At 42.8% G+C, this 24060-nt stretch overlaps 1 protein-coding gene across 6 annotated transcripts in view; it reads right to left on the bottom strand.

Moving 5' to 3' along the window:
• Positions 1-24060, bottom strand: part of LPP (LIM domain containing preferred translocation partner in lipoma) — a 709534-nt gene that overhangs the window by 354669 nt on the left and 330805 nt on the right. For all 6 annotated transcript variants that reach the window (XM_020989038.2, XM_020989040.2, XM_078147348.1 and 3 more), the window contains one exon: positions 8905-9027. In XM_020989038.2, the coding sequence (XP_020844697.1) occupies positions 8905-9027 (123 nt within the window). The remainder of the gene's footprint in view (positions 1-8904; positions 9028-24060) is intronic.

The following is a 24060-nucleotide window of genomic DNA, read 5'->3' on the forward strand; positions in this document are numbered from 1 at the left end:
GAAGGAAGGAAGGAAGGAAGGAAGGAAGGAAGGAAGGAAGAAGGAAGGAAGGAAGGAAGGAAGGAAGGAAGGAAGGAGGGAAGGAAGGAGGGAAGGAGGGAGGGAAGAATGGAAGGAAGGAAGGAAGGAAGGAAGGAAGGCAGGCAGGCAGGCAGGCATTCAAACATAAAAATGCTTTAATTTTGGAAAGCGATGTGTGCCTCTGAGTAAAGATGAAGCTAATCATTTCCAGAAAGAATCTACTCACAGTGAACCAACCAGGCAGTTTTTATTTTTTAACTTTTAAAACCCAATCATGGAGCTGACTAATTTGCTCAAGCATTATCCAATCACCATAAAACCAAGAACTCAGCAAGTTTTCACAAATTGAGCCACAGTGAATGAAAGCAAGGTCTTTGCATTAGATATCTAGAGTTGTAGAGGACCTCACAGACCACCTAGTCCAGGCTGCTCATTTTATAGATGAAACCAGGGAAATCAAGTGAGCTGTTCAAGGTCTATTACATAGTAAGCAATCAATGAGGGTTTTGAAGCCAGAGCTCTTCCAAAGAGGGAAAGATGTGATTGATTCATTCTCTCTCTCTCTCTCTCCCTCCCTCCCTCCCTCCCCTTCTCAGTGTGTCTGTCTCTCTCTCTTCCTCCTGCCCTTTCCTCCCCCTCAAGCTGAGAGAGATTCTCTTTACATATAGCAATCCTTTCACATACATCTGTGAACAAGTACTTACATTGCATGATGTGATTGTATTATTTCACATCATGTCATACTTTATACTATATTAGAGTCACCAAACATTCCTTAAGCCCCTTATATATTTCAGGCATACTACAAATTATTTGGGGTCTTCAAAAAGTTCTACTGTAGTTTTAATCAACTGAAGCTTTTGTTTTTTAAGCTATTAAAATTGAAGACTTTAAAGACACTCTGTATTCTACATCACATCATCACATCATGGCAAATGATGACATATGATCCTATATCATGTCATACTTATTATGTAAATATCATAGCTTATGTCATATTATATCACATTATATCATATCACATGATAAGGTAAGTATATGCCATGCTTTTCCTTTGTGCCTTGGGACCACCTATAGCCATTTCACAATGACTACTTCACCCCACCTTGACAAAACCACTTCTTTTTGAATACAGGAAAGCCTCACATGTATGTGGTGCATGGTGGAATTTCACACCAAACTCTGCCGCAGAGTTCCAACTTCCGGCTGCTCCCAAGGACACTCCTACAGACATGGTCATTTTAATAAAACTCAGTGTCCCACAGTGATTTTAATGGCTGCATTTTAGACTCAAACTCCTCTATCCCTGGAGGTGGGAAGCAGGAGGAAGAGAGAAGGTACTCACTTCTGGGGAAAGTCAATTAAATCCATTCTACAAATTCTTACACACGCACATACCCAGCATCACCATCCACAATGGCATGTGTGCGTAATTCCCTCTGAGTCATACCCCAGAGTTTGTTATTTACGGCAACATTTTCTGGCAGGTGTAGAGCCATTCACAACAGGCCAGGGCCCCTAATTGTGGACCTTAGCAAGAATCAGAGATTTCCATTTTTCCAGCTTCCTTTGTTCTTATGTTACTCCAGTTTACCCTGGGGTCCCTGGAAGGCTCAAAGGTTTCCGCAGGTGACTCCCAGATTCGAAGCGGGTAGCTGGTGAGCAGTAAGGGTGCTGAGCAACATGAATTTAGCATTTTTCTCAATAATGCCTGGAAACACAGCCCTGATCAGGGTCACTCAGATAAAAGAGAGAGGACAAAGGCCAAGGGGAAGCCTGAAGCAGCATTTTTCTCTATCTACCCCCAAAATAACCAAGGTCTAATTTTTAGCATGGTGGAAGCAGATCAGAAGAGTTTCATTCCACTCTTTTCGATTACACAGGAAGGTGATAAAACATTTAAAAAAATTGTTAAAAATTAATCACCCCTGCAGCACCCCCTGAGCTTCTCCCAGATTCAGCAAGCTAGAACACCGTGCACCAAAGGAGAGAGGCCATGGGACCCCACTGTGTTTAACTCCGACTACATGGTTTCTAAGTCCTTAGGCCACATTAATTCCTAATAAATGCCCTTCAACAAATAGCACACACCAGAAACCATTACACAGACTTGATTTTAAAATGAAGCCCCATCCATGAATGACTCAATTGGGAGTGAAATGATTGAGGTTAGGGCTGGCACCCACAAAGCTTAGGCAGTTAGGTACCAAACAAGCTGGCTGACTAACCATCACTTTTAGAGGATTAATATAAATAAATCATTTTTATAGGGTTACTCATGTTCAAAAAAGCCAGACCAAGTTCTTCTGGTCTTGAAGGGTTCTGGTGAAATAAAAAGGGATTCTAAGGACCTGAGGGTGAAGGATCTACAGTTACCTAATGACTTGGTTAAGCATTGGCCTGGCCTGCCATTCTGGGTAACACCAAGAGCTATCAGTTGACACCCACTGCCTTCAGGGCGCGGACTTCTCCCAGTAGGACCGATTTCAAGGAAAGTAGCCTTACCACTGGAGTCCAGGCATCGGACCATACTGAGGAGATAGTTTTCCCTTTATAAACAAGGCAATATTTAAAAATGAAGCAACCCTTAAAAAGAGACATACCCTTTAACCTTCATATTTGGCAAAATTCTTGACTTCTATTAAGGAATTCTCTTCAATTCCTAAGAGAGTGGAGATAAGAAAGCCTGAATCTCCTGAGGAAGGAATGTGACTACACGTGAGTGCATGATGTGGTGGGAATGGCTGTATTAGGAAGAACATAATATATGTTTGCTAATTTCCCTTGCATCTTGTCTCCCTTTGGGAGAAAGGCCACTCAATTAATGACAGGCAGAGAAACTACTAGAAGTCCTTTTGTTCTCACCTCTTTTTCTACTGTCTTGCTGCTAGGAGTTGGAAGACTGAATTGTCAGACTTCACAATAGGCCCAACTGGGCATGGACATGTGGCAGTTGCCATGGTCTTTTCAGATACAGTAAAAAGTGGGAACGTTTTTATGATGTGATTTTACAATATTGTCAACCAATTATGCCAGTCAACAGTGGAATCAGGGTCCATTTGGGAACATCATGGCATCTGGCCTCCATAATGATGAAGTGACAAGTACAGAGTTAGCCTAGCGGTACATAGGAGAGAGTGCTGAATGTGGAGCAAGAAAGACGTCAATTCAAATTCTGCCTCAGATACTTACAAGTTGACAATGCTGACCAAGTCACTTACCTACCACTCCCAGTATTGGTTTCTTTATCTATAGATGCAATTTCATGGGCTGGCAGGTTTGTATTGAACTAGAAACTTCCTCTGCTAGGCCATTTGCTTGGATTTTTCATATTCGTTTATTCAAAATTCCTCATTCACACACATATATGCACACATGAACACACACACACACACACACACACACACACACACACACACACACACACACACACACACACACACTGCATGATTAGTTGGTGAGGTCTAGACCATGAAGTATTCAACTAGCCAATGCTGAAAAAAGTCCCAGATGGAAAAGATATTGTTCCATAACAAATGAAATGTTAGCCCCACTAATACTTCCTCACAGAGGAATATAGCCATTGCTTCCTTGAATTCTAGTTATGGTAAGAGAACATTCGTGGAAGGATGCAGGTATGGTAGAAATCCCATGTTGCTGCCATTGAGAAAAGGTAGAAGAAGGTGGTCCCTCCAAAAGCAAAGTCTTCAGTCTCTTGATATAGAAATTATCTCACCCCACTCATGGAGCAGCTTTCAAAGGTGCAGTAATATGAATTAAGTGGGGAATTAATGACAGGAAATCTATGGGCAGGAAGCAGAAGAAGGGCAATGTCTATTGTGTTGACTGCCAAGGAAAGGAAACTGTGTTACTAGACCATGCCCAACCCACCAACCCAGTCAACAGGATATCTGGGAAATTGCCAAGCACCTCCACAGTCCAAGAGACTTGGTGTGCTAAGGGATGGTCCAAAAAAGAGGAGCAAAATAAAATTAGAGACTCCAGAACCTTTCCACATAAAATTGCAAGTCATAATTGCCAGTGGACTTGTCTACTTAGAAACCAGAGGCATAGACAAGAAAGAATTCCTTCATGAAGCCACTAGTTTTAGACAAAAAAACAATTAAATTAAAAATCTGTTTGTAAGTAGGCAAGGTGAGCATCATGTTGTGGAAAGACCTCTGGATTAATACTCAGACCTTCCATATTATATCTTGGAACCTACAGAAAGCCCCTTCCATCTCTGGGCCTCAGTTTCCTCATCTTTAAAATGACTTGGTTAGACTTAAAGGATCTTTAGGGCTCCTTCCAGTTCTAAATCCTTCAAATAGACATGTATGTACCTTCCAGAATAGGTTTCCGATGAAGTCAAGGGGCCACAGACAAAGTGATAACAGAAGAAACACCAAGTAAGGCTACTAGGTCATATTTAGGTAGCAAGGTCTACAAAAGCAGTTTTCCCCAAAGAATTCTTTGAGATGTAGAGTAAAATTGGTAGCTTGGTGGTGCCATGGAAAGGGCACTGGGCCTGGAATCAGGAAGACATGAGTTCAAATCCAGCCTCAGACAATTACTAAAGTTGTGAGCCTTGGAAAGTCATTTAGCCTGTTTTCCTCAGGCTCCTCAATTTTAAGATGGGGCTAACAAAAGCATTTAGCTCACAATGTTGTTGTGAGAAGAAAATCAGTGAATATTTGAAGGGCTGTGCCAACCTTAAATCGTAGTCTAAATAAGTGAAGTTGTTTTATTGCGATTGTTGTAGGGCAGATGAAACCACTGATCATCAATCTCAAGCCTCATGATTGTTAGGGGTGAGGGCCAGTGAAATCATCGCCTCCCCAGCAAACACTGATCAGATGCTTCCTCCAGGCTCTTTCTCGATCTTTTCTTCTCTCCCCAAAGGAAGCATGAAGACTTGGGAGATGGGCTTCTTGGCCAGCCCTGGCTCAGCCCTCTGAGTTTTGTTTAGCAGCTGCACAGCCTGGGGTTGTCTGCCTGCAGGAGTCAATGTAGTCTAAAGACCTCACCCAAAAGGGCAGGAGCTATTCCCGGGTAGTCTCTGAGGACACCGCCTCTAGGTGCAGTATGGCAGATAGTCTCACTGGCATGCGCTATCAGAACTTTAGGAGCCTCACCAATTTCAAGGACAGGCATAAGCGAAAAAGGCCTAGAAGCAAGGCTGGTCACCACATTGCTCTGAAAGACTCTCCTCCATGAGGAACCTCACCATTGAGGGCACTCCTGCCAAAGATGCCACTTACTACTGAGCACCTGATACTAGCCCCGTTCTATGCAAACAACTCATATCCAGATCTCCCCATAGGTTCAACACAGGGAGTCCAGCCAGCCTAGCAGAAGGCTTCTGGGCATTCTAGTGGCATCTAGAAAATTCCACTGGAACACAGAAGATGCCCAGCGGTTACCCCTCACTCAAAATCTGACCACTGTATCTTTTGTTCTGCTCACACACACTCAGGTGTTCTTTCTACACCATCACCCTTCACAAGTCCTGGTTTCCAGTGTTTGGAAGGATGTTCATGCCCAACCTGTGCATGCCTTCCCAAGGGCCTCTTGGTGAGCTTTATTTCCAATTCATTGAAGACTACTATGTTGAATATTTCATAGCCATACAAATATGCTGGAAGAATATTGGTACTAAAAAGATAGGCCCTAATTTCAGAAGGAAACTTGGGAATCATTAACAGATCATCTTCCCAAAGAAATCCAGCTTTCTCTCCCCAGCCTGTTCACTTCTGGGGCCAGCTCCTTCCAAGATATAGATGCCAATGAATGATCTCTATGGAGAAGCCCCCCCCCCAAAAAAAAAAGATACAAAAATAATCATCTGACAAGGGCAAGATGTTTCATGATCTCTACCCATTTTTGTGGCTTAAGTTCTTTCTAGGGATGAGTTTAGTGGGTATAGGAGATAACATTTTACCTCAGATGAAATGTGTAGATTTGGACCATGTCTATTGACCATTTAATACGTTTCCTCATTGGAAAATGGGTAAGTTATAGAAAATCAATTTAATAAAAAGAGGGAATTAGTACCGCAGGGGCTGCTGTGAATTATAAGGGGTCTGCATCTATCAATGCTCTTCCACACAGGTTGGAAATTTCCATGGAGTCTAAGGAGAAGAGGGGCCCCTTCCTTTACAAGATAATTCAAGACTGGACTAGTAAGGGGATTTCAATAGATGGCCATGAACATCAACAAAAAATAAGTATCAGATGATGACCCCATTGCTCCACTCGCCATCTTGGTGACTCGCAAAGTCATGTCAAACCAAGTCAATAGGCTTTGTGACAGGCATTGTGCTAGATTGTAACTGCCTTCCCTGGACATCCCTGGAGGAAGTACTTAAATTACATTAGAATGTAATTTATGTTACATTAGAATGTAAGGTCCACAGTGGATAGCATGGGATTTGGCATGCAAAAGACACTCTTTTTTTCATGTATTAAACAATAAAAGCTTTCATTCCTTCATGCTTTGCCCCCAAGGTAAAATCTGGTAAAGACAGCCCCTTCTCTAATATATCACTAGCAGGTACATCCCAGCCAAACACCTTCTCTTTACATGATACCCTCCTTGGTCACTAATATGCCCCCCCACCAGCATCGGTCATAGTACCTGGGATGCAAGAGTAAGAATTTCATAAATGCTTGCTGACTTGACTTGATGTCAAGCATAAGCGAATCGTGCCCTTAACCCAATGCGGGGAGCAGACCCCCTACGGCCTTTCCACCAACCACAAAACTAGGGAAGTACATGGACAAGAGTTGTATGAGTTGATGGCACAATGGCCAGATGTTGGTATTAGAGAGAGAACCCAGAGCAACAATATCTATTAGACTTGGGCATGATGGATGGTCACGTGGATAGTATGGCCCTCGGTCCACTCCTACAAATGCCCACTTTTCACTGAACCGATAATATCAAAGCACGCCAGTAGTACAGCATGCTCTAAAGCACAAACCCTTTTGTAACGAGAAATTTCAGCCCCACTCTCTTGTCTTTAAATAGTCAGGTGACTCACCCATTTTTGAGATGTTCTGTGGATCAAAAAAGGAAACATCAAAGACACGCATTAACAGGAAACCTTTCTAGGACTTTTCAAGTTCCTCTTAATTACAACACAACACATTTACCCAGACGTCATCATCTCCCAGAACAAATTTTTAATATTTTGTGTGTGCAATTATTGTCCTCACAGCATATAATTATGTGAGCCAATAAATATTAACACATCTAATTCAAACCCACCAGAGCAGAGATAATTCAGGAAAAAAAAAACACTCTCCACTATTAACTCCCTCTCTCCTCTGTGCCCAACTATGGCAAGAGGAAAGTGAGGAAGTATCTTCCTTTCATTCCTAAATAGAGAACAGACATGGAGAAAGAACACCCCCCCCCTTGCCATTTCCTGCGTGTTCTAATTTAAGTGAGTTTTACTAGCAGTGTGGTGATCTCACTGTGCTTCCTTTGTGGGAGAGAGCATCTTCTAGAGAATGGCAGGAAACTATTATCCCAAAGGAGGGGGATCATGCCAGAGCTGATATCCACTTATGAAAAACCGTAAATCTGGACTCTGCGTTTACAATGTTAATGGCAAACCTTCAAGGATTTAAGTATGAGATGAGTTTATTTGTTCCAAAAGGGAATGGATTTATGTTCTCAATAAAACCTGATAGTTTCTGAGGGGCATGTGTAGGCAGAGACTCAGTGAATTAAAGCTCTGTTAAGGGGTATGGGGAATGATGACAAAAGAGTAGGATATCCTTAGAGTTCATGGGAATCTAAAACTTGAAAGGAAATTGCTCAAGAAAAAGGATCTAGGGTTTATTCAGCTAACAAATACTGGCTTTTATAAGATAAGCATTTGGTTACACAACTGCTGAGTTTCACTCAAATTCCATTCAGCAAAATGGTGGAAATAGCAAAGGATCATAGGTTGGTAGCAGCAAGAAAAGGGTTGGACATCAAGTTCAATCCCTTTGTTAGACAGGTGAGGAAACTGAAGTAAAGCAGATTAAGTGACTTACTCAGTCTTACAGGCAGAGACGGGGTCAGGATTTCAACTCTTTCTGACTCCCATTCCAACACTCTAGCCAGTTGGCACAGTTGACAACCATAGGTAGAGTAAAAAGTCAAAAAACTGAACAGGGGTTAGAAATACACCTATAGAACAGTCATATTACTAGAGAGTAGTTTTATTGAACTCAAGTGCTCTGGGGGCTGTTTGCATGTTTTTAGAAGTGGTTTGAGTTCCCTGGCTTTCACTGGCCCTGCTGAGAAGGTGAGACGGACTCAGTTGCCTTGTTCCGTAATGTATTTCTCCAGTGGCCCAGCTATCAGTCTAGAATGGATACTAGAAGTATTTGTGAATGGAGAAAAAGACAAGGTGGCTAGGTGTGCAGGAGATAGGTGGAGTTGCCTTCATTGAAAGGTTGACATAGAAGATATGACCAGAGGAGAGATGGGAGCCCAGGACCCCATTTGCATCATCACTTGGGGGTGTGGGACAATGTGTGAAACCATCAGCAAAACAGCAACACCGTTGATGCCGAATATTCTTTTTTCATCAGGTGGATGACTGCATGCTGAAGGCCACCCAGACTGGAGTGAGGCCATGCTGCTCATCTTCCCGTCATCGCCAAGGCAATTACTCATGTCATAAGAGCACCCCCTGTGTATGTGCATGTGACATAAGATGTTAACTTAGCTCCTTTGCCCTTAGAGGAAAATCAATCAATAAAATTAAAAGGCTGGAAAATTGATGGGGGGTTTTTTCTTCCCTTTCTTTCTAATCAGCAAACTCATGGTTGACTGATTTTTGGTAACTGAGAACAGCCCGAAGGGGAGAGTTGAATGCCTACCTGCTGAGGCCTCGGCTTGTAAGGGGAGCTGCATTCTAGGTCTGCCAGGATGCTGGTCAAAGAGTCGATTTCTGCATCCAAACTGGAGCGACGCTCTTCCAGGGTCTTGCTCCCAGGATTCACCTGCAAAAGGAGGAACCCAAGGGTCAAGAAAAGCATTGTAGTTGCTGGCTTGTTTGAATGAAATCAGGGCTGTCATTTTGATTTCCCCACAATACACACATCTACTAAATGCCCTTTTGTTGATTTTGTCCTTACAGCTGTGAATGTTGTTTCCCTTGACAGAATGCAAAGTCATTGAGGGCAGGTATGATTATTGCATTTTTCTGTTTGTCTCGGCAGGAACTAGTAGAGTGTGGCATCCAGGCTGGCATTTATTAAATGCTTGCTGATTTATCAATCGATACAAGGTTCTTGAAGTACTTTCAATAAAAAATACAGTTTCCCATTTATGATCTCACTCCAAATGCCCAACATTCCTCTGCAATAGGAGGAGCAGGTGCCAATGAGCATATTCAATAGGTAGAAGATAGCCTGCACACTCGGGTAGTTGGTAGCAGAACTAAGGGGGAGTGACAGAGCCATTATCCCAGGGTCTTGAATCACATCACAACACTTGCAGTACTTTGTCAATGAAAGATGAGCCTAGTACCCACTAAGCAAGAGGAGCAGGTTTCAACATTTCTGGGTTCCAAGAGAGGGTTCAGTTTGACTTACGAGAATATCGGTGATGTAGAAACCAAAACCACCAATAAAGCTTATTTTAGGGGGGAAATATATGTACATACATACATAACATGAACACAAACATATTATCATTATTATTATGGATATGGTTGCTGACCTGTATTGGTACAGGATATTTACTCATCGGGGAGTTCCCCATACTAATGAAATGATAGGTACAGTCCTCTATCTGCTAATCTGTTTATCTGCGCATGCAAATGCACATACACACACCAATCCCAAATTTGTCTGTCTGAACCTTCTACCCATGGCTCCTCTTTCTGTCTTTGGGGGCCAAAGATCTTCAAGTACTTTAAAACATCCTCATGATCACCTTTCTCTGAGGCTCCTCTTCCCCAAACTAAATATCCTTATTTCCTTTAACATGCAATCATCATGACAAGGACTGAAGACCCTTGATTATTCAGGCTACCACTGTCTAAAGGCTCTGAACTCTGAATCTATGTCTTCTTAGGCTGGGGAGCCTAAAACTGCCCCTGAAGGGTATTTTGGGAAGTGCATTATTCAGTACTTGCCAAATACAGTCAGAATACACTTGACATTCAAACTACAAGAAACCTATCCCCAAGTATTCCAAAGCTACTAGGCATGGATGACAAGTCCTCATGAGGCTGCCTACTTGTGTGAAAGCAAAGAGGGAGAACGTTGAGAGATGGAAGACACAGCGAAGAATATTTCAAATATAATCTGTGGTCAGTCAGTCAGTCAATAAACATTTAAGTACCTGCTACATGCCAAGCACCTGGGGAAACAAATACAAAAAGAAAGATAATTCCTGCCCTCAAGGTGCTTACAAACTAACATCTAATGGTGGAAAAAAACAAGGTGGAGGTGCCCAATGGCAGGGCACAGTGGAAGTCAGAGAAATCCCAAGCAGAGCAGCCCAGTGGGGTGTGAGGAGCTGTCTGGTCCAAGGGCCCCTTCTTCAATGTTGATTCCGGAATTCTTGATCTGCCCTGCAATCTCAGGGAGAGAGGGTAGGGACAAGGCATGAGCACCAAAGCCGACTGGATCGTACAAGATGATGAGACTTCCCTATGAGGATTTCCTCAGACATGGAAGAGAAGTGAGAGAAGTCCCAACAGACCACAGCCATGTGAGAAGGAGGAAGGTATATGGGAGAACTTCCAAATTTTATCTGCTGCAAAATGTAACACTAAACCACACCAGTATCTCTGGTATGAAAACCCAAATGGGGTCACAAAGAGTTGTGACAAAATGCGACAGACTGCCTCACCATGTAGGAAGGGGAGATCAATGGAGATGGAGAAGCTGTAAGAATGACCACCTGTCAAGGATTGGGTGGGTCATGGAGTAGTCAGGTGGGCTGACTAAGCTCTAGGATTCCAAAATACCATTTAGCGTAAGGGAGACAATGCAGGAGAGTTGGGGGGAAAACCAGATTTGGAGTTAGACAATCTGAGTTCAGATCCGAGGCATCTCAGTGCTGCTTCTTACTAATTATGCCAAACTGGGCAAGTCACCTAACCTCTCTTGACCTCAGTTTCCACATTTATAAAATAAGAGGATTGAAAAAAGTTCCTTCCATCTTTAGTCCACAGCCCCTAAACCTGGCATTTCATGAAGCCTGCCCATCCTGATGGCCAAATAATGGCGAGCTGTAGAGCTTACTCCCAGCTAAGAATTATACTCAGTGAGGAGAGCTATAGATCAAAGGACATGGACAAGTTTGCCATTGAGAGAGACTGGAATTGCCTGTTGAGTTTCACATTCTCTTGGTGATTTACACAGATGCCCATTTCCAATATTGCTCAATATGAGAGGATGTGATGGTGAGAAGGAGGTGGGGCATGGCTCACACAGTTACAGAGGATGACTTAATCCAACCACCCAATGGGACAAGTAGGAAACTGAGCCAGAGGAGGCCAGGGGCCTGCCTGAGCTCCCTCAGCTCACAACCAAAAGAGGTGGGGCTGGCGATTTTTCCTTTTGACTCCTGGTCCACAACCCTTTCTCTATCAGCTTTCAGCCTGACAAATGGGGAAGAAAACCATTTCCAGCTTGGCTCCTGAGGCAGCAATGGGAAGCTCTCCAGTTGGGAGCTCCTGGCCAATACTCTGCCTCTTTTCCTCAATCTTGGCTAGGAAATGGGCAATGGAAAACAGGGGGTCCTGGGAGCCTCCGGAGAGGCTGCCGGGCTGCAGCAGGGAGGGAAGTCAGGGGGACTTTCCTCAGCTTGCTTTCCACAGGCAGCCAAAAGAGGGAAGAGCAGAAAGTCTACAGGCTTGGAGTGCTTTGTCAGAGTTGAAATCTCTAGTGAATCGTGAAAGGCAGCTGCAAGGAGAGCACTTCACCCAAACCAACATTCCCCAGGGCCAGGGCCAGGACAGGCAGGGGATGAGCCTTGCAGATTAGGCATACACGAGGCATCCGAGTGCATACCTGCAGTCTGTCTGGCATCGTACAAGCAGGAAGAAGTTGGGCTCCTCTGGAAGAGACACCAAGAACCAGGCTGCCTCTCTACAAGAGCCCAGGGGAAACGAGGTGGGCATCAGAGTGCATAGAGCATTGGGCTTGGACTCAGGAAGACCTGAGGTCAAGTCCAGCCTCAGATACTTCCTCATTGTGTGACCCTGGGCAAGTCTCTTAACCTGACCGCCTCAGCTTTGTCAGCTGTAAAATGGGGATAATAACAGCAATGGCTCTGCCTCTCAAGGTTTTTGCAAGGGTAAAATGAGGTAAGATTTATAAAATTCCTGGCACATAATAGGTGCTCTAGAAATGCTTATTGCTTTCCCCTTCCCTTCCCTTCTCTTACTCCACAATGAGGTACTGTGGAATCAGATGATCCCCAGTCCTTTCAATTTCTAGATGAGGAAACTGAGTCCTCCAAGAGCGTAAGTGACAGAAACATATTATCATAGTTCTAGAGCTAGAGTGGCCTCAGAGATTACCTGCTCCAGGTCTCTGAAACTTGGCAGTCTGTAACTTTTTGAAAAATATTTTGATGACAGTATTTCAATATGTTCTGTTTCTTTTGTAATTCTGTGTGTTTTAGTCTATGAATTTCAAAACATTATTCTAAGACAAGGTCCATATATCTTGCCAGATTGTCAAAAAGGGTCCATCACACACACACACACAATGAAGAACCCTGACCTGGTCCAACACCCTTATTTTACAGATGAAGTAACTGAGACCCGGAGTAAGGAAACAAAAGACACACAGGGAGCACCCGGAAGTGGGATTTGAATACAAGCCTTAAGTTACTCTCTAGGACACAGCCTCATTAAGTGACTTCATTGTTGTTGTTCAGTTGTTTTCAGTCATGTCCAACACTTCCTGAACCCATCTGGGATTTTCTTGGTTAAGATAGTGGAGGAGTTTGCCATTTCCTTTTCCAGCTTATTTGACAGATAAGGAAACTGAGGCAAACAGGGTAAAGTGACTTGCCCAGGGTCACACAGCTACTAAGTGTCTGACGCCAGATTTCAACTCAAGAAGAAGAATCTTGCTGACTCCAGGCTCAGTTCTCTATCAACTGTCCCAACTAGCTGCCCATTAAGTGACTAAAGGCTTACTAATTTAGCTACTTATTACATCTACTTAATCAGTATAACAAAGACAGATTAGTATGATGGGAAGAATGCTGGATTTGGAGAAATGGAAGCCAGGCTCAGATCCTAGCCAGTGCACTTGTATGATCTCAGACATACAAGATTTCACCTTACTTGGCCTGTTTCATCCTTTGTAGAAAAAAAGAAACGGGCCAGATGCCCTGTGAGCTCCCTTTGAATTCTAGACCCATGATCCTCTGACTTTTCTAGTTCTCAGTTTCCCCATTTGTAAAATGTCAAACGCAGCTCCTACAATCGTAAATTATTAATACTGTCTCCTAACTAAAATCCTCCTTCCCAACCTCAGTGAGGGATTCAGTCCAACAGTTCACTTAGTTATCAACAGGTCTGGACTTCAGGGCAGTTGGGGACAAAGGACTTCATCACCAACTTTCAAAGCATTACAGAAGTCCTTCAGGAGGCAGAAGGAAATCAGATTCAAAAGGCCCCAAGCAGTACATCTGAAAGCCTGGATTGGCCATCCTCATTCATCCCAGGGAACTTTGAAGTAGTCCTCATTTTCATGATGCACATGGACCTTTCTTTGTGAAATAGCTCAGACAGATAATTTCTGTACTTAAAGAGATGACTGTTCCATCAAGGGACGGGCTGAGAAAAGTCAATCATTAGATGGAGAAATTATGAGAATTAAAGCATTGGAATACATGTACACATCTAAAGGACAAGCACCCAAGTTACCAGATCTAGAAGAAAATGAGAACCAAAACTTTCCTCTCAAGATGTTAGGAAGTCTAACAGGAGCAGAATTTGCTTGTATTACTGAGCAAAGGATATTGTTGAAAAGCAATTTAATGCTCCTTTGAAAAGATGGAAGCCTAGGTATAGAAAAATGAGAACTATGTATTTCTCAAATTACATGAAACAGAGAGAGACAACTAACATGCTGGATGACAGAATCTGATTTGAAAAAAAAAGGCACTGAGCAGAATAGTGAGCTGAACAAAACAAGAGCAAAAAAGAGAGAGAGATGAATGAAAACTTCAGCATATGTATTTTTTTTTAAAGATCAAGTACATGATGAGAGGACTTTAAGCCAAAGGAAGAATAATCCGTAAGAGAAAGATCTTGGGGTTTTAGTGGACCACAAGCTCAGCAATTCAAGAGACTGAAATGGAAGCTAGAAAAATAAATTAAAAATAATAACAAAACAATACCATCTTATTTTGCTTTCTTGATACATGTGGGATTACATCACTCTGACAGGTTACGCATGTAGATCAAAGCTCTTTGATATCTTCTCAGTTTATGTGATTCTTGGCCATGTCTGAGGGCCAGTGCAAGGTGCTACATTTTTTTTCTTTAAGTTTTTAGAAGACTAGTATCTTTAGAAGACTTCTATTCATTTTGTGGATAAAAGCACAGCCTTGGTGCTTATCTGTCTGGTATCCTCTGCTCCCATTACATAAATAGCTTCCCTCCTTTTCCATTCATACAGGAGCCTAATTTTCTCTTCTGGTATAACTTCTAATGTATTAGTCATATCAATGTAGCCCATTTACACTCACTATGTGTCTCTCCACTGATTCCTCGGAGAACATAATACCACGATGTTTTTTCTGAGGAATTGCATGGTCAAGAAAATAGTGTGGTGGTGTGCTGGGGAGCCATGTGGGATCACCGGAAAGACATCTCCCAAATGCAGCGTAGCCTCGTCATCTTTTCTTGTTCAATCTTGAGTCCACTTACAAGGTCTGCCCAAGATATAGGCAATGAAAAGCTGAGCCATCCTCAATCCACGTGTTAGATTTGAGCCAACAGTTTTCACCCTCTTACATTTTTACCTTGAGGATTTAGCACCACACTGATGAGGCTGTCCATCCTCCTGGAGCTTGGTCCAGGGGGAGTGATGCAATCTGCAAACCATTGTATCAGTGACAAAGGCCTTACTCAGGGGACTCCTAGTCCATGGAGGTGGCCCTGAGTTTACGGAAGCCAGCCAAAAGCTGTGAGTCCTAGCAGGTTCTGGGTCGATGTTTCAAGGATCCCTGAGTAGGCTGGATCCAGTTCCCAATTAAACAAACAAACAAACAAAAAACCACACCTAATATATTTAATGGCACATTAAAATCTTCTCCATTCTTGTTTTTTCTTCTAATTTGTTACTAATGCTCAATGTTGCAGCAATCAATGTCTGCCTAAGCAAAGGCTGAAAATGACTCCCAAACTGGTGACCACTCCAATGCTGGTACTATCTTCTGCCAATAACACCCAATTCTCTCCATATCCTGTGACTCCTCGACTTGCTTCTTGAAGAGTATTTCATAACATAGAAGAGTGAACTTAACTGTCATCTCCAAGTTTCCATCCTCTTTCATTTCTTGAACATGAATCATAGTTTTCACATTGTGTACAAAAGTATATGTCAATTGAAAAAAAAAAACTAGCCTAGCAATGAATGAATAGACTCATCATTAGGAGATCAGCCAGTAAGGAATAAAGTCTTTGTCCTTGAAAGAAATATTAATTCAAAGGCCATCAACAGAAGTATGGTCTTCAGAGCAGAGGAACCACGTTTGGAGTCATGGGTGCCATATTTAAGAAAGGATATGACAAAACAGAGTACATCCAGAGAAGGTCAAAAGGATGGTGAGGGGCCGTCACTTTATGTGAGAACATTTGGAGGATCTGTGCAGGCTTATGCTAGGAACAAGAAGCCTTACAGGCAGAGATGCTTGCTTTTTGTTTTGTTTTTTACTAATTACATGACTGGCTACTGTGTGAATGAAGAATTAATAATGCTACTAATAATAACAGTGGTGACAACAACTGTTCCTTTCACAACTTTAAGAATTTCAAAGCTCCTTGTGTAGGATCTCACTTAAGTCTCAAAACAAATCCGTGAGGTAGGGACTATTATTACAATCACATTACAGATGACGAAACTGAGGCTCATAATGGTAAAGTGATCTACCCAGAGTAAGACCCTCCCCCCCCTTTGTTCTTCTTCCATCTACTGGGATAAGGATTCACTATCTTGTAAGATTTTTTTTTGCAAGGCAAATGGGTTCAGTGACTTCCCAGAGTCACGTAGCTAGTTAAGTGTTACATGTCTAAGGCCAGATTTGACCTCAAGTCCTCCTGACTCCAGAGCCTATGCTCTACCCACTGTGTCACCTAGCTGCCCCTATCTGGTAAGATCTTATCTGGTGTGACTGGTATTGGGAAGACTTCCATCATCGAAGGCATGCTGCTCTCCCTCACTCTCTGTCCTTCCCTAATTGGAGCCCAATTGGAACAGTTGGATAACAGGAAGCACCAGAAACTCCCTCCTCCCTCCTCCATTGCCTTCCTTATTCACCTCCACCCTTAGTCAGGGTCACACAGAGTCCATCCCAGCTGCTGGATTGCTCACACAGCTTCAGTAACTCTACTCCTTTGGTTCAGTGGTCTCACAGTTGTAACCATGTGCCCTAACTCTGCCCTGTAAACTTTCAGCACAGTCCCCTGACCTCCCAAAGAGACCTAAGGATCCTTGAGCCTAGCCCCTTCCCCTGCTTCTCTATCCTTTGCTTTTCTAAGCCTCCTTAGCAGCCCTATGGCTATGCTTTTTTTTTTAATACTGTCTCCTCCAATTAAATCAGAGACTGTCTCCCTTTATCTATTTGTATCCGCAGTGCTTAGAAAACTGCTTGGCACAGAATATGCACTTAAAATATGCTTTTTCACTCATTTTGTTCAACATAATATGGACAAAGTTCACGTGGCTTTCATCTATTGAGGGTTTTTTGATGACATTCTTGGATCTTAGCCATTATTACTATTATTACTACTATTACTATCATCATCATCATCATCACTAATAGTACTGTTGTTATTACTATCACCACCCCTTTGGTGTGGTAAGGTTTTCAATTACATCAGTATAAGAAGTCTATGACCGAGCTTTCATTTCATTCATTTTGACATCATTGCTAGAAGGGCATGCACCATCCCTATGGCATACACCATGACGGTGGAACAGCATTCACTCTGCAGCTCTCTCAGGCAGCTAGAGTGTTGAGCACCCTGGCACCCTCCAGACTGCCATGTTTACTTCCTCTTACAAGGGATGACATTTCATAGTAGTGTTCCATCCCTTGGCCACTTTTCATAGAATAAGTTGATAACTACTCATCAATCATTGTGCCTAGAACCCTCTATGAGAAGCGCATGAGATCACAACACACTCCATTCATTCATTCACTGATGGAGGATGATGTCCCAATCTCATTGAAGAGAAGAAGCAGGGAAAAGAAACAAGGATCAATAGAGTCATGGGAACTCAGAGCTGGAAGGCTCAGTAACCACTTAGTCCAGCTAATCTCCAAAAGGGGAAATACTCATAACCAACCTAAATAGCCTCTTTGTACTTTCTACCCACTGATGCTAATTCTGCCCTCTGGGGAGAGGAGACCCCATCTGACCTTCTTTCATGTATCGGTCGTCCAAGTAGATAAACGCAGCTTGCACGCCCTGCATCAGTCTTTCCTCCTGCGACTAAAAAGTCGCAGTTCCTTTATCTGATCACCATATTGCAAGAACTCAGAGAGGCTCTTCAGCCTTCGATTTCCTGCTCAAGACACAATCCAGTTTCTCAACATCCTTCCTCAAACATGGCACCCAGAAATGAACGCAGCACTTCCAGGGTGGGCTGAGCAGAGTAGACCAGGGAAGGCGCATCGACTCACTCACTCCAGCCTCCTGAGCCTCTCGCTTAGCCTCTAACGGTGCATAGTCTAAGGGTACAGTCCCTTCTGCGGCTGCCACATCACACCAGCGGCTCATAAGAAATATGTGGCCCAGTAATGGCCCCATACCGCCACTGGATACTGTGGGGCAACAGGTTTTTTATCCAGCTCTGCTACCCTCCTCTTGTACTTGTGAAGTGCACATTGGGAACCCAAAAGTAAGCATGAAAATTGACTGGTTGAATCTCACCTTGTTCTATTTGGCTCACAGTGAAGGCCTGCTGAGATGTTCCGGATCCAAGATGTTTGTGCTCCCTCCCAGCCCTGTGCCGTCTGCACATTTAATGGGCATGCTATCTATGCATGGGTAAAGATCCAAGTCACTGAAGAATCTTAACAAGCCCAAGAGGATTCTCTGCTGCCATGATAACTGTCAGGTTGTCAAATAAACAAGTGGGGAAAGGGTAAGGACACAAGTGCATGGATGGGTACACCTACACACAAGCACACAAACATACATGTGCACATGCATACATTGTATACACACACACACACACACACACACATACTTGATTGTTATATGCTTGACTAGCTGGCCCAGCTTCATTGTAGGAACCCACTCCTTGTCTTGTGTGTGCGTGTCTATGTGCGTATATCATGTCACATCTTATCTATGTACACATTCATGCACACATACACATATGCATATGTGCATATCATATATCTATGTATATATCTGTACGCACACAGAAATGTGTACATGTACATATATTTACATTCATAGAACATATGACTTTGCCCTTCCCCAATTTGGTTATTAGTCCATACATACATGCATGTGCGTGTACATACATATATGCACATGTGAACACATGTATACTTACATATGCACGTATCTGAGAAAGGAAGACTAAATCATAATATCATAGAGGTAGAGCTAGAAGGAACATTAGAAGTCATCTAATTGAACCCTCTCATATTTACAAAAGTGGAAACTGAGGCTCGAAGTGGCTAAAGGATTTGCTTGGGACCATGTTACTAGCAAAGGTCGGAGACAAGATTTGAACCCAAGTCTAACTGATTCCTGGGGCAGAGCTTTATCTACTATATCCTGCTGACTCTCTGGTGGAAAGAGGGACTACGTACATGCCTCACCTAAGTTCACCTACTGGATGAAGGGTAGCCTCAGGAAGTGCTTAGCACAGTGCCTGGCACACAGTAGACCCTTAAATAAATGCCTGTTGATCGACTGACTAAGAAGAGAATGTTGTCACGGTACCTTTCATGGTGCCCATTGCTGCACATATAAAACCACCACTTCACCCAAGCTCTCCTCTCTAAAATGGTCGCAGTTCCCAATCTGCCAGAAAATCCAGGAATTAACGTCAGCACATGAATTCGAGATGTACTTTCAGCTCTTTCATGCTTCTGACTGGAGCAACATCAGAAAGCAATACCCTCCCTTCCTCCTCACTGCTTCCTATTTCACCTTCACTCAACCTCATTATTCCTATAGTTACAACATGAGTGACAGACCAGTCATTAATGGAGGAAATGAGTGGAAAGGCAACAGAAAAATGCACACAACAGAGCGAGCGTACAAAGTGTTCACTGGTTACTAGAATGGAAGCTGCAATCCAGGGGCTTGCTGTTTTTCTTCCACTTTTGACTTCGTTAAATGCTCAATACGCTTCAACAAAATGCACTGAGGGTGAAGGGACACCTACCTTTCTCCCCATGTATACTGCCTCTGTACGCCCACAGGGGACCTGGAATTCCCACATGGACTCAAAAACCTGCTAACTTGAAATTCCCCTTACCACCACTGGAAGCTCAAAGGAACTCATGCAAAACAAATGATGGAAGATCTGAGTCGGGGAGAATAATGATAGGTATGGCTCCAGTGAGACTAATATGTGTGATAATATCAAGGATGACCAGAAAGAAGGCCCCACTATTGCTCCTGCCAGAAATATAATTGAAGAGAATCCTCAGTGGACTTTAGGCACCAGGGAAAAGAAAAATTTGGATATGGAAAATAGAAAGGGCAGGGAGAGTTGAGTTAAATTAGTGGTCCTTCCAGGTCATAACCTTGGAATTACAACCACAGATGGGCTGAAGTTATATCTTATTGAAGTCAAGAAAAATATCAGGGATGTCAAAATGCAGGGGTGAGGAAGAATGAAAACAAAATGGGGACCCATGACCATAACACTGAAGGGTCTTAGATCACAATTACACCAACCTATGAAAGTCTTCACTCTATGGTCAAAGATAAAGCTGGAAGGGAATGGTCAGCATAGAGAAGAATTTTAGCTGGTCTAAAGTTTATATTTTATTTTGTTTGTATTTGCTCATTTTGTTTTAGCTTTAGCTATGAGGTTATTTTATTGAATTGTGGCCACAAGGGATTATAGACTAAAATCTGGAAAACAACTTAGAGATTATTAGCTACCCTCTGTAACTGGTCAGATAAGGGATGGGGGAGGGAGGAAGGGATGGGGGATAGAGGGGAGAGGGGGGGAGAGAGAGAGAGAGAGAGAGAGAGAGAGAGAGAGAGAGAGAGAGAGAGAGAGAGAGAGAGAGAGAGAGAGAGAGAGAGAGAGAGAGATGGAGATGGATCTAGGGAGATGCAGGAGACCATAAAGGCCATTGAGTCCAGTCTTTCATTTTCAAGATGAGAAAAGTGAAGCCCAGGGAGACTGAATAATTTGTCTAATGTCACACAGGAAGCAAGCAAGCACACATAAGCCTCTCTCTGCATGAGTCCACCACCCAGATCTGGCCTCACTTCTCTCTCCTCTCAGCCATGCCAGTACAGGTAAGTATTTCCTCAATAAGATACCCCCAAACTTGACCCCCTTTAATCCTTTTCCTTATGATGGCTCTGCCATACTACTTCAAATCTCACTCTAGATTCCCTTGCCTCATTCTGTAGCCTTGACTCCATCATCTGGCATGCCTAACTATACTAGAATCCTTAGACCCCTTGGCCCTCCAGAACTGAATCACCCATGCCTAGGTAAAGCCTCCTTCTCCACAGCTACTGAGCATAATGGGAGAAACCAATTCCATACAGAATGATGGCACCTAAGTGCAGCTGGATCATCCCAAAGACATGAAACATTTGCAGAATCACACACACATGAAAAGAAGGGGCTTTCAAGATCCTCTGATCAAACTCTCTCATTTTATGACGGAAAAAAAAAGTCCTGGAGAAGAAAAACTAACTTGGCTAAAGTCAAACCATTTGTAAGTGGCAGATGTAGGATTGGAATGATGGTCCATGGATTGCTGACTCAGCATTTTAAGGGAATCCAACTGCTTCCCAATGACCTTACATTGCTTACTTTACTAACACTCACCTGCTGCCCACAAAGAGCAATCATCGTAAGTCATGCAATGCTACTCTCTAAGAAGAACCAAAATGACAGACAAGGCCAAGTGCAAAGGACAGAATTCACAGTGGTGAGAGGCTACAACAGCATGGTACTAGGGACAAGAACACACAACTTGTGGTAAAAACATCAACAACAAAAAATCAACAATGACACAAATGACGGGAAAAGGAGGTGAGCCAATCCAGTGGTAAGACTGAGAGGCAACCGATGGGCAGCCCAAGATCTAGAATGGCACTCTTAGATATCTTCAGAAATAAATAAGGTTTCCAATGCCCTGGGTACACCTCATAGGGAAGACATGAATCACCCAGGTTGAGAAGAGGCAGAGAAAGTTGAAACTATGAAAATGGAGAGCAGTCACATGGGTGAGATAATTGGCGGATGGAAGTTTCTAAGGAGCATAGCCAGATATAGGCATCCAACCCATTTAATAAGCCAGTAAGACTGGCCAGTAACTCTATGATCACCATTTCTGTATACTGACTCAGTGTTGTAAGGGAAAGGAAACAAGAGAGGAAGTCATATACATCTTGAACAAATACAAGCATTCTATTTTTAGCTGAGTTCTAACTGCTGTGCAGCTAACATGGGATCTACTCTAAGGAGAGCTGTCATGGGTTATTCCACTGCAATTTCAAAGGGGGGAGAAAAGAGAATTTGTGTGGCAAAAAATAGTTCCTCGGTGAAATCACATTGGTTCCCTCTTTCTCTCTTGATGAAACCTCAAACCCACGAGGCACAAATTCCTTAACCTCAAATATGCATGTCAAAGGAGAATGAAGGGTGAGAGGCTGGAGTCAGCAGTACTAGCAGGAACCTATGGCACCATGGGCAGAGGCTTTCTGTCCCAAAGGCTACAATGCTGCCTTATAGATGGTAGCACCAGGCTATGGGTAAGTTGACAAATTGAGCAAAAAAAGAAAACAATGCTAGAGTGAATCTGTCTGACCTCTTCTAGTCTTCTTGTCTTGTTCCCCTGTCTCCTTCACTCTTCCATTCCTCCACACTTCCATCTTGATTTTCATGCTTGGTTTGCCCTTAGGAGACTTTGCTCCCCGCTCAGGTTGCCATAGGTAAGACTGAGGGCCTACAGAATTCTGACTGAAGAATCACTTTTTGCCATCAAAGTGATGCCCCTTAGCGCAAAGCCTGGTGAAATGGAATATTCTACAATGATGATACTTCATGACTCTAAGGTTTCCATACTGAATCACTTTTAAAAGATTCATTTCTCTTCCTTCTAGGTTGAGTTCTGTGGTGGTAACCTCAATGCTACTTGCATTTGCATACGCATGTATGCATACCTGAGTACACCATGTGCTATGTTGCAACACAGAGTGAGCCACTCTGTAGCTAAGATGGGAACCTCTACAATACAGAAAGTCAAGTTACATCAAGCTACCAGATCAGAATAGAAATCTGTGGTCACAATAAAAGATTCAATCGGAACAGAAATAAATATTCATGGAATTATGATTACCAAACCATCATGCTCTTCAGAGACTAGGGGCTCAGCCCTGAGCAAATGGAAGTAAAAGCAATTTGAAAGTCACACTGCAGTGTAGAGAGGGTCTCTGGCATGACCAGTGGTCTGCAAAGATGTGATAATGTAGCACCTAGAATGACAGTTGAAGTATCTTCTCTGACACAGCAGGAATATTGCCTGTCTGGCTCTCTATTTCTCTATCTTTATGACTATCTTATTTTCTGTTTGTGTGTGTGTGTGTGTGTGTGTGTGTGTGTCTCTGTGTCTGCCTGCCTTTCTGTGTTCCCCCCTTCCATACCCTCCCTCTCAATCTCCATCCCCCCCTCTCTTTCTCTCTGTCTCTTTCTCTTTATTTTTCAGTAGTGAGCAAAAGAGACATCCTTCTGCCTACTCCTTTCACCAAGCACCAACAAAACCTCCAGTCCCATATAGCTCTTTACACACCAAGATACCCAATTACCCTCCTAACAAATAAACCAGTTCACCAGGCACATAATCCAAAGAAATTGAAATTGTGGAACCTTCACTCTGGCCTGTCCATGAGGCCTTTAACAGCGCTGGAGATGGGGCCATTGCCCTGCCAATTAGCCTCTGTTACATAGTGTTTTCAAAAATTAATATGGTATCCAAGGTAACTGTCAGTAAAATGGAACATTGGATTAACAAAAGCACTGTAATCCCTGACCATTTTGTCCATGGAGGAGATCACAAAGGAAAAATCAGATTCTTGCTTCTAAATCTGGACGCTTATGCCCAGTGGTTTTCCACTGTTCATTGTCCACTTAGGTCTCTTAAAGAGAGTGAAATTACCCACTGCCTCATGGAAACAGGAAGAAAAATCACTGGATTTGGAGGCAGAGAATTCCAGATTACCTGGGTGGTCTAGGTCTATTATCCTAATCACTTTGGGCCTCAGTTTCTCAACTGTAAGATGAGGGAAACTGACAAATTCTAAAGTTGGAGTTCTGTGTACTATATATACATAGTATATATACATATATATAGTAAGTACTATATGTGTGTGTATGTGTGTATACGTATGTATGTATATGCATACACATACATATACATGCATATATTTGTATAACTGCATTCAGTATAATTCAATGCATTGAAAAACAATGCTGAAGAGTCCCAAGACTACAAAACAATGATTCCCCATGAGATCCATGCTGAAAAAGGTTAAGAACTCTCAGACTCAATTTTTAATATCCCATGCAGTTTCAAATGCTATAATCAGCCAGACTGCTCCATAC

Source organism: Phascolarctos cinereus, unplaced genomic scaffold (genome assembly GCF_003287225.1).
Source record: "Phascolarctos cinereus isolate Bilbo 61053 unplaced genomic scaffold, phaCin_HiC Scaffold_7;HRSCAF=346, whole genome shotgun sequence".
Lineage (NCBI taxonomy): Eukaryota > Metazoa > Chordata > Mammalia > Diprotodontia > Phascolarctidae > Phascolarctos > Phascolarctos cinereus.